At 34.6% G+C, this 16,117-nt stretch overlaps 1 protein-coding gene across 1 annotated transcript in view; it reads left to right on the forward strand.

Moving 5' to 3' along the window:
• The window catches only part of GARNL3 (GTPase activating Rap/RanGAP domain like 3), a gene marked incomplete at its 5' end in the record, with an annotated part of 730,206 nt that overhangs the window by 380,234 nt on the left and 333,855 nt on the right, over nucleotides 1-16,117 (forward strand). Inside the window, 2 exons of the mRNA XM_053695928.1 lie at nucleotides 1,252-1,360; nucleotides 9,082-9,127. Of these exons, the coding sequence (XP_053551903.1) occupies nucleotides 1,252-1,360; nucleotides 9,082-9,127 (155 nt within the window). The remainder of the gene's footprint in view (nucleotides 1-1,251; nucleotides 1,361-9,081; nucleotides 9,128-16,117) is intronic.

Consider the following 16,117-nt stretch of genomic DNA (forward strand, 5'->3'; position numbering starts at 1 on the left):
GGGAATAACCTTACAATAAATTATTTGTATGTCCTGTAAATGAAACTCACCATTAGGAGTAGTGAGACATCAATTACAGATGAATATAAGGGGAATAACCTTACAATAAATGATTTGTATGTTCTGTAAATGAAACTCACCATTAGTAGTAGTGAGACATCAATTACAGATGAATATAAGGGGAATAACCTTACAATAAATGATTTGTATGTTCTGTAAATGAAACTCACCATTAGGAGTAGTGAGACATCAATTACAGATGAATATAAGGGGAATAACCTTACAATAAATGATTTGTATGTCCTGTAAATGAAACTCACCATTAGGAGTAGTGAGACATCAATTACAGATGAATATAAGGGGAATAACCTTACAATAAATGATTTGTATGTTCTGTAAATGAAACTCACCATTAGGAGTAATGAGACATCAATTACAGATGAATATAAGGGGAATACAATGAATGATTTCAGATTAATAGAATAACTTCAGTGAAACATACCTCAGTTAACAAAATGATAGTAATAGGAACGTGTGGAATACCTTGACATTTAGAGCAGATAACACATAGGAAGGTGACAACAGTGGGTTTAACTTGAATATATTGCTAATAACATCAATATATTAGATCATTTTGTAACCTAGGTATGCTCAGGAGTGTGCACGTAACTATGTCAGCATTTTTGCAACAATGTATAACATTGCTACAAACACTGTTGCAAACACAGCTCCCACAGAGTGCTAAACATGTGCACGCTCCTGAACCTCTATTGCCCTATTTAAGTTTACTGTTCAATAAAGGAAACCAAGCTAACAAAGCGACTTTGCTAATAGAAGTAAAGTAGAAAAAGCAATTGATTAAAATAACATACGGTGTCTGTATCATGACATTCCTGTCTCTTTAAATACAGTAGAATTGTAAGAAATGCCTAATAAACTGACAGTGCTATAGCATGGACCTTTAATGAACTGGCAATATCATGTGACAGCCAATAGCCAATCATAGACTCAAGCTCTTGTGCATGCGGAGCCTCCTATAAAAAGATTGTGCACAACTTGATAATAAACAAACTGGAAATTGCTGTTCTATCTAAATAATTAACATCTCATTGTCGCTTTAGATACGAGAGAATAATGACTTTCTATTTTTGTGGTGAAAATGAATGTTTCCTGGTGTGCAATGCGTTTTGCCACTGACGTTTTGCAGCGCCTGATTCTCGTACTTTAAACTGGTTGTTTGTGTGTCCCCAGGTAGAAAGGAAACGCCACATTGGGAACGACATTGTCACCATTGTATTCCAAGAAGGTGAGGAGTTCTCTCCGTCATTCAAACCATCTATGATCCGCTCTCACTTTACTCGTATCCTTTAAATCAGACTGCTTAATCCTTGTTTGCTAATGTGACACAATATGCACAAGTATGTGTGTGTTCTATCTATCTATCTATCTATCTATCTATCTAAACGTCTGTGTTTTATATAGACATGTCCGTTTCGGCCGAATTTCATTTTTGGAAGAATTTTGTCCGATTCAGAGATTTGAATGCATCCAAATTTCTGAATCGGAAAATCCCGAAAAATTCCAAAAATGAATAAATCAGTTTCCGAATATTTGGATCCATTATTCATATTCAGAATTTTTTATTGTTCTAATCTAAACCGCAGTTCCCCAACATCACCGACACTAACTAAATAACTAACTAAACCTATTAAACCCTAAATCGCAGTTCCCCGACATCACCGACATGAACTAAACCTATTAATCCCTAAACCACAGTTTCCCGACATTGACGACACTAAGTAAATCACTAAATAAACCTATTAACCCCTAAACCGTTGTTCCCAAACATCGCCAAAAATAACTAAACCTATGAACCCCTAAACTGAAGTTTGCAGACACAAACTAAACCTATTAACCCCTAAACCGCAGTTCCCAAACATAGCCGACATGAACTAAACCTATTAACCCCTAAACAAAAAAACAAGAAGGAAGAAGGCGCTCCAGTGGTGCAGTATGTTAAAACAAAACGTGTTTTCTTTCCCAGAAATGAACCCCTTACTTATGAATGGGTACTGTCAAAGTTAGAGATAAGTATAAAGCGCCTAAAAGGCTGGGTTAGGACGGGCTTAACAAGGCCACAGAATAAAAAATCTTAATTGAGCATCAAAGTTATAAAATCACATAAAATCACCCAAATTGGGGAATAAAATCTTGATTTATTACAAATATAATGACATAAAAATATATATAAAAACAATACAATAAGGAAAAGATCCGGATCTAGTAAGGCTCCTAAAAAATTCTAAAAATTGTCAGAAAGGTGTCCAATGGGTCTAATCCTGATTCTATTTAAAAAGTCACACAATCACAAAAAATTGAACACAGTCACAAAAACTTGAACTCCAAAAAGTTTTTCTTGGTGGCAGAATTAGAGTGATGCAGACGATGAAAAAAACAAAACTGATGTGATGAAGAAGTGAAAAATATGTGTGAACGTTGATAAAAAATGTTGAAAAATGTTGAAAAAAATGTGAAAAATAATGAAAATTAAAAATCAAATTTTTTTTCTTGACATCAAGTTATTGCTATTTAGAAGGAGTGTACAATTTGTGTGGATCAACAATTTACATAAAATATACAGGGAACACAGAATACCCCATTACGCCAAACCGGAAGTCAGAAGCGTCACTTCCGGTTTCAGTTTTTATCGATCTATTTGGAATAAACCGGACCATTCCCGGATAAAGCCCTAAAGTGTTTATATAATAACATGCTCTTAATGCATGTGTCATAAGGCTCTATTGTTAAGGCTTGCAGTCCCAGGGTACACAACATTGGGGTCTCTAAAATCGTCAAACCGGATGTGAAAGATGTCACTTCCGGTTTCGGCTGAGAGAGTAAACAGTTATGTCACTTCCGGTTTCGGCTGAGAGAGTAAACAGTTATGTCACTTCCGGTTCCAGCTGAGAGAGTAAACAGTTATGTCACTTCCGGTTTCGGCTAAGATAGTAAACAGTTAGCCATTTACATATATATATATTAGTGTCAGGATGTGGTGTCCACAACATCCTTAGCCTAATTGAGAGTAGAGGTTTTATTTGGGAGTAGGGGTTCTAGTGTTATGATCTGAGAGATAGTTATTAGCAGACCCATTGGATAATAAAGGGGTTCCAAACAGAGGGAACTCATACATATATAAATTAAATTAAATTAAGAGTATTATATTTTTAAAAATACAGTATTATATTTTTTAAAAATACACATGAATAATCCTTAAAATACATTCTAAGAATTTTAAATTATATCTAAGAATTTTAATATTCACAATTATAATATTTATAATTTTTACGCTTTTTAACATGTGTTTTAGTTTTTTATGATGAGTCATCAATTTGAACAACGAGCCCATCTCTCTTTTTGGTCACTATTCACCATCTTAAGATTTCTAAAAATTCCTTGTAAGCTTCTAAGGAATTTAGGATAACTTCCACTATTTAGTCATTTTGGACTGCACACCATAGTTAGGGTTGCTAATACTTCTGACTAATACTATATTAATAGATATCTACATATCGGTAGTCACACTGGTGGGTAATTGGAAAAACACTTGGACTCTACAATGGATTTTTTAGACACATTTTCTATGGTTTATTTGTGTATAAATAATTTAAAAAAAAATTATTATTTTTTTTTTATAATTTTAAAAAAAAATCACATACTTTTTATGATTTTTATGATTCTTAGATTTTAACAGATTTATGCCATTATCGAGCCTTTTATGTAAGGATGAACATTCTGTTTCTGTTGATTCTACCATATAATGTTTTATACAATGCTATATATGTTGTATATATTCTATTAATATCAATTTGGCCCACGCTATTCTGGTATTTATTATTATAAAATATGGTTTTTATATTGAGCCTTCTGTACAGGGATGAATAATCACCATGTAATGTTTTATATAAATGTTTTTATAAATGTTTTATATGATCTATTAACAGTATCAAGTTTATGGAATATGACTTTTTGATCTATGCAATTCTGATATCGATATTATCATTTTGTTACCACATAATCTGGCTTTATAGCTACAGTATTATGAAGATGTATTTTAAGGATTATTCATGTGTATTTTAAAAAAATATAATACTGTATTTTAAAAATATAATACTCTTAATTTAATTTAATTTATATATAGGCTTACCATCATTTGTAGAGGTGAAACTGGGACCACCTGGTGCGGTGCCAGTGAGGGTGTGGTCAGGAGCGTTGTCAAGGGGGCGTGGCAATTACCGGTCCTTTTAAAGTAGTAGCTTTTATGTGTGTAATGTTTCGTGGATACTCTACCCTTCCTCAGTCTAACAACAAGTGAATCACACAGTTTAAATAGACCATAACACCACCCCCTAGTGAAAAAGGCACTATTATGTTGTCATGGCAAATAAATCATTAATCTAAATCTCAAATTCTAAATAATGCCAAACATCAAGCATAATAATCACTTTCATAATTATCAATTTCACAATTTAATATCTGCAGTGTATTATGTGTTTTATGTGTCTAATTAAGGAACAGAGCCAAACACTGATAAGGCATAAATACAACATTGAATGAAAGTAAAAAAGAAACAGGTACCTGCTAAAGCTGTTTAAGAGGCTACTCTATACCATAATGCAGGAAGATTACAGCCAAAATGCTATCCTGCATGAAGTAAAGCAAGATCCAGGCCAAAAATCCTTCCTGTCTGTACTTCCTTGTCATACCCATATGATTCCCCTAAAGGTGTATCACTGGCAATGACACCAGGGGTCGGGTGTTAAATTCTTAGAAAAATATACCAAGTAGTACTACAAAATTAAAAAAAAACCCTATGCTGCTCACTCAGCCTGTATTACTAAATGTAAACTTTGAAGGACACAAACGTTAAGCTAAGCAGGGCTGTATGTAACAAAGTACCAGCATCCAACTATGCTGGAGAGTCACAGTCCAGTCATTTTGAATAATGTGTCTGGGTTTCAGGTGGGCTGAAACCCGGACGCATGATTTGAAACCTGGAGGTGGCAACCCTACTGGGACAGAATAAACAACTGGGTGGGACACTGGGACAGCGCCTCCAAACCGGGACAATCCCAGTAAAAGTGGGACTTCTGGTAAGCCTATTTATATATGTATGAGTTCCCTCTGTTTGGAACCCCTTTATTATCCAATGGGTCTGCTAATAACTATCTCTCAGATCATAACACTAGAACCTCTACTCCCAAATAAAACCTCTACTCTCAATTAGGCTAAGGATGTTGTGGACCCCACATCCTGACACTAATATATATATATATGTAAATGGCTAACTGTTTACTCTCTTAGCCGAAACCGGAAGTGACATAACTGTTTACTCTCTCAGCCGAAACCGGAAGTGACATAACTGTTTACTCTCTCAGCCGAAACCGGAAGTGACATAACTGTTTACTCTCTCAGCCGAAACCGGAAGTGGCATCTTTCACATCCGGTTTGACGATTTTAGAGACCCCAATGTTGTGTACCCTGGGACTGCAAGCCTTAACAATAGAGCCTTATGACACATGCCTTAAGAGCATGTTATTATATAAACACTTTAGGGCTTTATCCGGGAATGGTCTGGTTTATTCCAAATAGATCAATAAAAACCGAAACCGGAAGTGACGCTTCTGACTTCCGGTTTGGCGTAATGGGGTATTCTGTGTTCCCTGTATATTTTATGTAAATTGTTGATCCACACGAATTGTACACTCCTTCTAAATAGCAATAACTTGATGTCAAGCTATGGGCACAATTAGCCATATCAGGAAATTACTGCAAAATCCCTATGGTACACTTCCGGTTTCGATGAAACCAGAAGTGATGTCACTGTATGTTTATCGTAATTTAGAACACATTTCTGGAGAAAAGCAACAACACAGAACAGTTTAGGAATATCAAATATTACTGTACATACAAAGCAAAGAGGTTTTATAGCTTTATTTTTGAAAACAAGATCTTTTTAGATAGTTTTTATTGTTATTACCATTTTACCCACAATACAGCACAAACAGGAAGTGGGTGGGCCAAAAGGTAACGATTTTGGTGCCAAAACCCACTCTGCTCATTTGATTGCTTACCCTATATAAGGCCAATTGTGTCACACAATTGTATGTCTTGAAAAAGGCCTCAAAGGGGACCGAAACGCGTCGATACTGGGTAAGCAAAACTCTAATTACTGTTATTTTATTTATATGGAATACACTATGCTATATTTCTGTTTATAGGACACCACATCAATAGGACCAACACTGGGATACTACACCAAATAGGATTCAAAGACACTACCACTATTAGGATTATAACCTTTGGAAGATTTGTTTTATTGTTTTTGTCTCACTGTTTCCCTCACCTTTGGATAACACACTCTTTTTTAACTTTTTAAACTTTTTTGATTTTTTCACATTTTTATTTTTTATATATATATATATATATATATATATATATGGCCACAATTTTTAAAAAAAATTAAAATAAAATTTGATTTTTAATTTTCATTATTTTTCACATTTTTTTCAACATTTTTCAACATTTTTATCAACGTTCACACATATTTTTCACTTCTTCATCACATCAGTTTTGTTTTTTTCATCGTCTGCATCACTCTAATTCTGCCACCAAGAAAAACTTTTTGGAGTTCAAGTTTTTGTGACTGTGTTCAATTTTTTGTGATTGTGTGACTTTTTAAATAGAATCAGGATTATACCCATTGGACACCTTTCTGACAATTTTTAGAATTTTTTAGGAGCCTTACTAGATCCGGATCTTTTCCTTATTGTATTGTTTTTATATATATATTTTTATGTCATTATATTTGTAATAAATCAATATTTTATTCCCCAATTTGGGTGATTTTATGTGATTTTATAACTTTGATGCTCAATTAAGATTTTTTATTCTGTGGCCTTGTTAAGCCCGTCCTAACCCAGCCTTTTAGGCGCTTTATACTTATCTCTAACTTTGACAGTCCATTTGAGGCCAGCTAGGAGGCCTCACGTATAAAGCATAAGGGTTCCTACCTGTTGGCGCTTTTCTATTTATTCAATTTATGAATGGGTACTCACAGAAGGAGTGCACTATAATACAGTGCTATTCATGCAGGCTGGAGTATTCAGAGCTCATCAGCTAGCTCCCACCAGATTCGATTTAGTCTGAGATATAAGGACAGAAGATAGGGAGGGGAACAGAAAGACTCCAATAGTGCAGATGGTCACTAAAGCTTTCAAAACCCCAATATTAGGTCCCCGCTGTAATTGGATACTCACATATGCTGCACACTATAATACAGTGTACATAGTGCAAGCTGGTATATCAGAGTCTACCAGCTGACTCACTCCAGAATACAGGATCCACAGTCCAATAGAGGGTATGAAACCCCAAAATAAAGCTCACGAACCAAATAAAAATAAAATATCCCAAGACAAGGGATATATTTTATTAAAAATTGTATAAAAACAATACAAGATATTCTGCTACGCGTTTCAAGATGCAAGTGGCACCTTTTCATCAGGCAGTGGTAAGTGACTTATTGGACTGTGGATCCTGTATTCTGGAGTGAGTCAGCTGGTAGACTCTGATATACCAGCTTGCACTACGTGCACTGTATTATAGTGTGCAGCATATGTGAGTATCCAATTACAGCGGGGACCTAATATTGGGGTTTTGAAAGCTTTAGTGACCATCTGCACTATTGGAGTCTTTCTGTTCCGCTCCCTATCTTCTGTCCTTATATCTCAGACTACAGAATACATCGAATCTGGTGGGAGCTAGCTGATGAGCTCTGAATACTCCAGCCTGTATGAATAGCACTGTATTATAGTGCGCTCCTTCTGTGAGTACCCATTCATAAGTAAGAGGTTCATTTCCGGGAAAGAAAACACGTTTTGTTTTAACACACTGCACAACTGGAGCGCCTTCTTCCTTCTTGTTTTTTGCATAGATCTTCCATCCATTTTAAGAAGAGCAGACCCTGATGATCATCTATCCTCTACAACAGCCTGTGGAGGGCGCCTTTGTTTTTTGTTACCATCATTTGGATGGCTACAATTTGGTAACCCCTAAACAGCAGTTCCCAAACATTGCCGACACAAACTAAACCTATTAATCCCTAAACCGAAGTTCCCAAACATCACCGACACTAAGTAAAGCTATTAACCCCTAAACCGCCATACACCCACATCGCCAATACTAACAGCCTATTAACCCCTAAACCGCCAGCCCCCACATCGCAATAACCTAAATTAAACTATATTGACCCCTAAACCTAACACCCCCTAACTTTAACATAATTAAAATAGACCTAAATTAAAGTTGCAATCATTAACTAAATACCTATTTAAAAATAAATACAAACTTACCTGTGAAATAAAACCTAAGCTAGCTACAATATAACTAATAGTTATATTATAGCGTAGGTTTTATTTTTATTTTACGGGTAAATTTGTATTTATTTTACCTAGGTAGTTAGTAAATAGTTAATAACTATTTACTAACTAGTCTACCTAGTTAAAATAAATACAAACTTACCTGTGAAATAAAAATAAAACCTAAGCTAGCTGCAATATAACTATTCACTAACTACCTAGTTACAATAAATAAATACAAACTTGTATTTTTATTTCACAGCTAACTTTGTATTTATTTTAACTAGGTAGACTAGTTACTAAATAGTTATTAACTATTTACTAGCTACCTAGTTAAAATAAATACAAATTTACCTGTAAAATAAAACTTAACCTGAGTTACACTAACACCTAACACTACACTACAATTAAATCAATTACATTAATTAAATACAATTAACTAAATTACAAACAAAAAACCCCACTAAATTACACAAAATAAAAAAGAAATGATTGCATCAGCCAATAGGATACTATCATTTTATACAAACATAATATAATGTGGTACAATAATATCACAGCCTATGTGCCTCACCTGCAAACAGATTACATCTGAACATCTTATGTCTGTATACAAACATTTAATTTACCTTCTCCCGTTTTTTCTTTACAAGAATTTTACCAGATATTTTTGCCTTAGTGAGGTACAACAAACAAAATGATAGTTACAGGTAAGTTACATTATCTCATACAGCATTGTGTAACAGCACAACAATATATTACAGACAGTGTATTAGACTTGTGTTTAAACATTTATATAAAGGTTATATAAGTAACTAGTATTATCATGTTTATTTACAGGTTACCTAAGTAACTAGTACTATTATGTTTATTTACAGGTTACCCAAGTACCTAGTACTATCATGTTTACACACATTACCTAAGTACCTAGTACTATTATCTTTATACACACATTACCGAAGTACCTAGTACTATTATCTTTATACACACATTACCTAAGTACCTAGTACTATCATGTTTATACACACATTACCTAAGTACCTAGTACTATCATGTTTACACACATTACCTAAGTACCTAGTACTATTATCTTTATACACACATTACCTAAGTACCTAGTACTATCATGTTTATACACACGTTACCTAGGCACTTAGTACTATCATGTTTATACACACATTATCCAAGTACCTAGTACTATCATGTTTATACACACGTTACCTAAGTACCTAGTACTATTATGTTTATACACACATTACCTAGGCACTTAGTACTATCATGTTTATACACACGTTACCTAAGTACCTAGTACTATCATGTTTATACACACGTTACCTAAGTACCTATAACTATCATGTTTATACACACATTACCTAGGCACTTAGTACTATCATGTTTATACACACATTACCTAAGTACCTAGTACTATCATGTTTATAGACACATTACCTAAGCACCTAGTACTATTATGTTTATACACACATTACCTAAGTACCTAGTACTATCATGTTTATAGACACATTACCTAAGCACCTAGTACTATTATGTTTATACACACATTACCTAAGTACCTAGTACTATCATGTTTATACACACATTACCTAAGTACCTAGTACTATCATGTTTATACAAACATTACCTAAGTACCTAGTACTATCATGTTTATACACACGTTACCTAAGTACCTAGTACTATCATGTTTATACACACATTATCCAAGTACCTAGTACTATCATGTTTATACACACATTACCTAAGCACTTAGTACTATCATGTTTATACACACGTTACTTAAGTACCTAGGACTATCATGTTTATACACACGTTACATAAGTACCTAGTACTATCATGTTTATACACACACATTACCTAGGTACCTAATACTATTATGTTTATACACACATTACCTAAGTACCTAGTACTATCACGTTTATACACAGATTATCCAAGTACCTAGTACTATCATGTTTATACACACATTATCCAAGTACCTAGTACTATCATGTTTATACACACGTTACCTAAGAACCTAGTACTATCATGTTTATACACACATTACCTAAGTACCTATAACTATCATGTTTATACACACATTACCTAAGCACTTAGTACTATCATGTTTATACACACATTACCTAAGTACCTAGTATTATCATGTTTATACACACATTACCTAAGTACCTAGTACTATCATGTTTATACACACATTACCTAAGTACCTATAACTATCATGTTTATACACACATTACCTAAGTACCTAGTACTATTATGTTTATACACACATTACCTAAGTACCTATAGCTATCATGTTTATACACATGTTACCTAAGCACCTAGTACTATCATGTTTATACACACATTACCTAAGTACCTATAAGTATCATGTTTATACAAACATTACCTAAGTACATAGTACTATCATGTTTATACACATATTACCTAAGTACCTAGTACTATCATGTTTATACACACATTACCTAAGTACCTAGTACTATCATGTTTATACACACATTACCTAGGTACCTAATACTATTATGTTTATACACACATTACCTAAGTACCTAGTACTATCACGTTTATACACAGATTATCCAAGTACCTAGTACTATCATGTTTATACACACATTATCCAAGTACCTAGTACTATCATGTTTATACACACGTTACCTAAGAACCTAGTACTATCATGTTTATACACACATTACCTAAGTACCTATAACTATCATGTTTATACACACATTACCTAAGCACTTAGTACTATCATGTTTATACACACATTACCTAAGTACCTAGTATTATCATGTTTATACACACATTACCTAAGTACCTAGTACTATCATGTTTATACACACATTACCTAAGTACCTATAACTATCATGTTTATACACACATTACCTAAGTACCTAGTACTATTATGTTTATACACACATTACCTAAGTACCTATAGCTATCATGTTTATACACATGTTACCTAAGCACCTAGTACTATCATGTTTATACACACATTACCTAAGTACCTATAAGTATCATGTTTATACAAACATTACCTAAGTACATAGTACTATCATGTTTATACACATATTACCTAAGTACCTAGTACTATCATGTTTATACACACATTACCTAAGTACCTAGTACTATCATGTTTATACACACATTACCTAAGTACCTAGTATTATCATGTTTATACACACATTACCTAAGTACCTAGTACTATCATGTTTATATACACACATTAACTAAGTACCTAGTACTATCATGTTTATACACACATTACCTAAGTACCTATAACTATCATGTTATACACATGTTACCTAAGTACCTAGTACTATCATGTTTATACACACATTACCTAAGTACCTAGTACTATCATGTTTATACACACATTACCTAAGTACCTAGTACTATCATGTTTATACACACATTACCTAAGTACCTAGTACTATCATGTTTATACACACATTACCTAAGTACCTAGTACTATCATGTTTATACACACATTACCTAAGTACCTATAAGTATCATGTTTATACACACATTATCCAAGTACCTAGTACTATCAGTCATCTTGATTACAAGTTTTACATTCGTGTTTTAATGCTGAAATGTTTTTAATTTCAGCATTAAAACAGCACCGCAGCCATTACAAGTCTTGTCGGTATAGCTGTAGCGCAAGCCTTTTAGCCTGTAATGAAACGTCATTCCCGCCCCAGTAAAAATTACGTTTTTTCATGGGACTTCCATAGCGCTGCCATTACAAGTGTTGCGGTCAGGCTACACCCTGTACCAACAAGATCCGTTCCGCAATCTAAAAGCAGTAGTTATGAGTTTTACACTACAAAACTGTTACATAAAACTCATAACCAAACTGCTGCAAAGTACACTAAACACCCATAAACTACCTATTAACCCCTAAACCGAGGCCCTCCTGCATCGCAAATACTATAATAAAGTTATTAACCCCTAATCTGCAGCTCCCGACAGCACCGCCACTAAAAATAATTATTAACCCCTATTCCACCGCTCCCTGACATCGCCGCCATAATAATAATGTTATTAACCCCTAAACCGCCGCTCTCGCGCATAGCAAACAATGTTTAAATATTATTAACCCCTAATCTGCAGTCCACCCACATCGCCCCCATTGTACTAAATTTTTCAAGCTCTAATTCCGCCGCCACTATAATAAACCTATTAACCCCTAAACCGAAAGCCCACCACAACGCAATAAACAAATTTAAACTAGTAACCCCTAAACCTAACGCCTACCTAACTTTATATTAAAATGACAATTTTCCTATCTTAAATTGAATTGAAACTTACCTGTCAAATTAAAAGGACTAAGTTTAAATTATCAATTAAACTAATATAATTATTAATCTAAACTTTTTTTTTTTTTTATTTAATCTTTTATTTATTAAGTTTTTATTATACAAAAAAAAAACAAGAAAAACACAAACATAACACACACTTCTCCATACAATGGAGATTACAGCATAAAAAAAAATATATAAAAGGGAAAAACTTAAAGCATACAAGTCAAAAATTAATAGCAAAAAGAAAAAAAAACCTTTCCCGGACAGTGCCAAACAAAAAAAACAAAAAAAGGGGGTGGAAAATGTTCCCTCTCTCCTCTCACCCCCCCACATCTGTATCCTTCAACCCCTCCCTAATCTAATTTGATGTTAATAATTTGTTCTAAGTATTGTACAAAGTCATTTCCCTGGTGACACACAAAAACCTTCCACTTTCTACAAAATTTTTCTCTTAAGGGCCCCCCTAATTTTGATTCATACGCTGCCTTAATTGATGAATCTAATAATACTCTCCTCGCTTCTGAAATAGTAGGTGTCTTACAGGAAGTCCAATATTTAAAGAAAAGTGTTCTAATAATTGTTAGTGCTACTACTATAAAGTCAGCATCTTTTTCCCAAGAAGCATGGGACATTAAGAATAAGATAGAATCTCTTGTTAGCTGAATCTTCTTCTTTATTATGTTATAGAGAAAATATTCCACCTTCATCCAGAATTGGTTTGCCTTCGGGCACCACCAGAATAGATGAATCAGGTCAGGATCCTGAGAGTGGCATTTAGAACAGATATTAAGCACATTCTTATTCCACTTAGCCACTCTCCGAGGGGTTAGGTAATCTCTGTGTATCACCCTGAATTGAATTTCCCTATAATAAGATGAGGAGAACAACCTCTGGGTAGTCTTCAAACTCCTTAAAAGTATTATGTCAAGATCAGGTGAATCAACCAGTGTTGACCACTGGGAAGTCAAATCTACTACCACCGATGTTTCTTCCAAAGACAATAAAAATTTGTAGATAAAGGATAGTAGTCCCTTCCTAACCGTTGCCACATCAACCAACGGATGTTGTTCCCACATCTGGGGATCCAGATTCGCTAATTTAAAGATATAGCTTTTCGCTTGTATAAAATAGAATATATGTTTTTTTCTGTATTTCCGGGAAGATCTCTTGAAATCTATCAAATGTATATACTTTATTTCAATTGAAATCATAGAAGTCTTTCACTATCAATGGTCTCTCTGGTGACCATTTTTTAAAAATGTCCACCATATTGCCTAGGGGAAAATGTATATTGCCAGAAATCGGCAACCATTTTGAAATATTCTGCCTCCTTCCCACCGATTTAGATAGCCTTCTCCAAACTAATATTATATCTCTATACAAAGGATGTTCCAATAATCTCTTTCCTAATTCTTTATTTGAAGCAAACAAAACATAATTTAAAGAGAGCGGGGCGCAGACTTGATTCTCAAGAGTCTCATCCGAGTATACAAAGGATCTTGTAAGCCAGTCGATAGGGAATCGTAAAATAGCAGCCTGATTATAGCTTTCTAAATTGGGTAAAGCGAGCCCACCTTTAACATAAGGCTGATATAACTTAGCTAGTTTCAGTCTCGGTTTTCTCCCACTCCAGAGAAACACTCTTAATGCTTGATTAAAGAGCCGTAAATCAGCCTTGTTTATCAAAAGAGGAAACATCCTCAAAGTATACAGAATCTTAGGAACAATGAACATCTTATAAAGAGCTATCTTGCCTGTCAGGGAAACCGGGAGTGAAACCCAAGATTTTAATTTCTCTCTGCTATCCCTCAGTACTGAAACAAAGTTATCTTTATACCAATCTGCTATGTTAGCAGAGATCTTCAATCCCAGATATTCCAGCGTGTTGGTTTCTATAAACTGGAAGGGTTGCGATTCCTCTGGGTTACGCTTTAGCCACAAAATTTTAGATTTTGAAAGATTTGTTTTATACCCTGAAGCTCTACCATATTGTTTAAGCAGCCTAACAATTGCACCAATCTGATTTCTTGGCTCGGCAACAAAAAGCAAAAGATCATCTGCAAATAAAGCAGTTTTAAATTTTACCTGGTCTATGTTAATCCCGATCAGCACATCTCTTAATCTAATAGCCAGAGGTTCCATTATAAGATCAAATAATAATGGAGACATCGGGCATCCCTGACGGGTGCCTCTAGTTAAGTTAAATGAATCTGACATAGAGTTATTGATCAATAGAGAGGCCTTAATATCTGAATAGACCTTGACAACAAAGTCCTTGAAGAGACCTCTAAATCCAAATTTCTCCAATACCTGGATCAGGAAGGGCCACTCCACCCTGTCGAAGGCCTTCTCTGCATCCAAAGATAGCAGGAAGGCCTCCGGCAGGACAGAGCAATCCCCCCCATACCTACTGACGACCTGTAAGATTTTCCTTACATTCAACTCAGTCGCTCTACCAGTGATAAAACCTGCCTGGTCCTGGTGCACAATCGCTGGTAGCATAGGTTTCAATCTTTCAGCCAGGAGCTTCATCAATATCTTGTAATCAAGACCAAGCAGCGAGATGGGTCTATAAGAAGTCATCTCCAATGGATCTTTATTAGTCTTTGGAATTAAGATAATATTTGCCCTCTTAAAGTTCTCAGGAATTTGCTTTTTTGTTCCATAGTATGTATTGTAGAGGTCAGTCAATACTGGGCCTATCTCTGTTCGCAAGATTTTATAAAATTCAACCGGTAGACAGTCTGGGCCAGGAGATTTTCCTCTAGCCATTGAATTGATGGTACTTTGGATTTCCCTCTCTGTTATTGGTTGGTTCAGGTCTTCACAGTCCTCTACTGAAATTTTAGGGAAATAAATCTCCTCCAAAAACTTTTCAATATCCTCTGGGTCTGGACGCTGCGATGTATATAAATCAGTGTAAAACCTCTGAAATAGCTGCAGTATCCGACCTTGATCTATATATACTTGATCCTTCTCTTTTATCGCTGCTACCAATTTCCTCCTAGATTGTCTTTTAAACAAGGAGGCCATATATTTACCAACCTTATTTCCATATTTAGCAAATCTGGCACTGTTCTTATGTAAGAGTACCTGCGCCTCACCCAGGAGGAAAGTCTCTCTTTCTTTCTTTGCCTGGAAGTAATTGTCTGTATTCAGCTTACAAGGTCTTTCCCTAAACAAAATATATGCCTCCCTTACTTTATCTGAGAGATTTTTGTCTTTCCTCAGGTTCTCTTTTTTTAGCTTTGCCAGATAGCTAGAAATTTCCGCTTTCAGATAAGCTTTAGCAGCTTCCCAAAAGAGCTGAACATAGCTTCTACAATGACTATTGAAAGAACTATAATTTTCCCAAGCTTTAATTAAAAAAGCTTTAAAGCTAAT

The sequence above is a fragment of the Bombina bombina genome, chromosome 12 (genome assembly GCF_027579735.1).
Source record: "Bombina bombina isolate aBomBom1 chromosome 12, aBomBom1.pri, whole genome shotgun sequence".
Classification (NCBI taxonomy): Eukaryota; Metazoa; Chordata; class Amphibia; order Anura; family Bombinatoridae; genus Bombina; species Bombina bombina.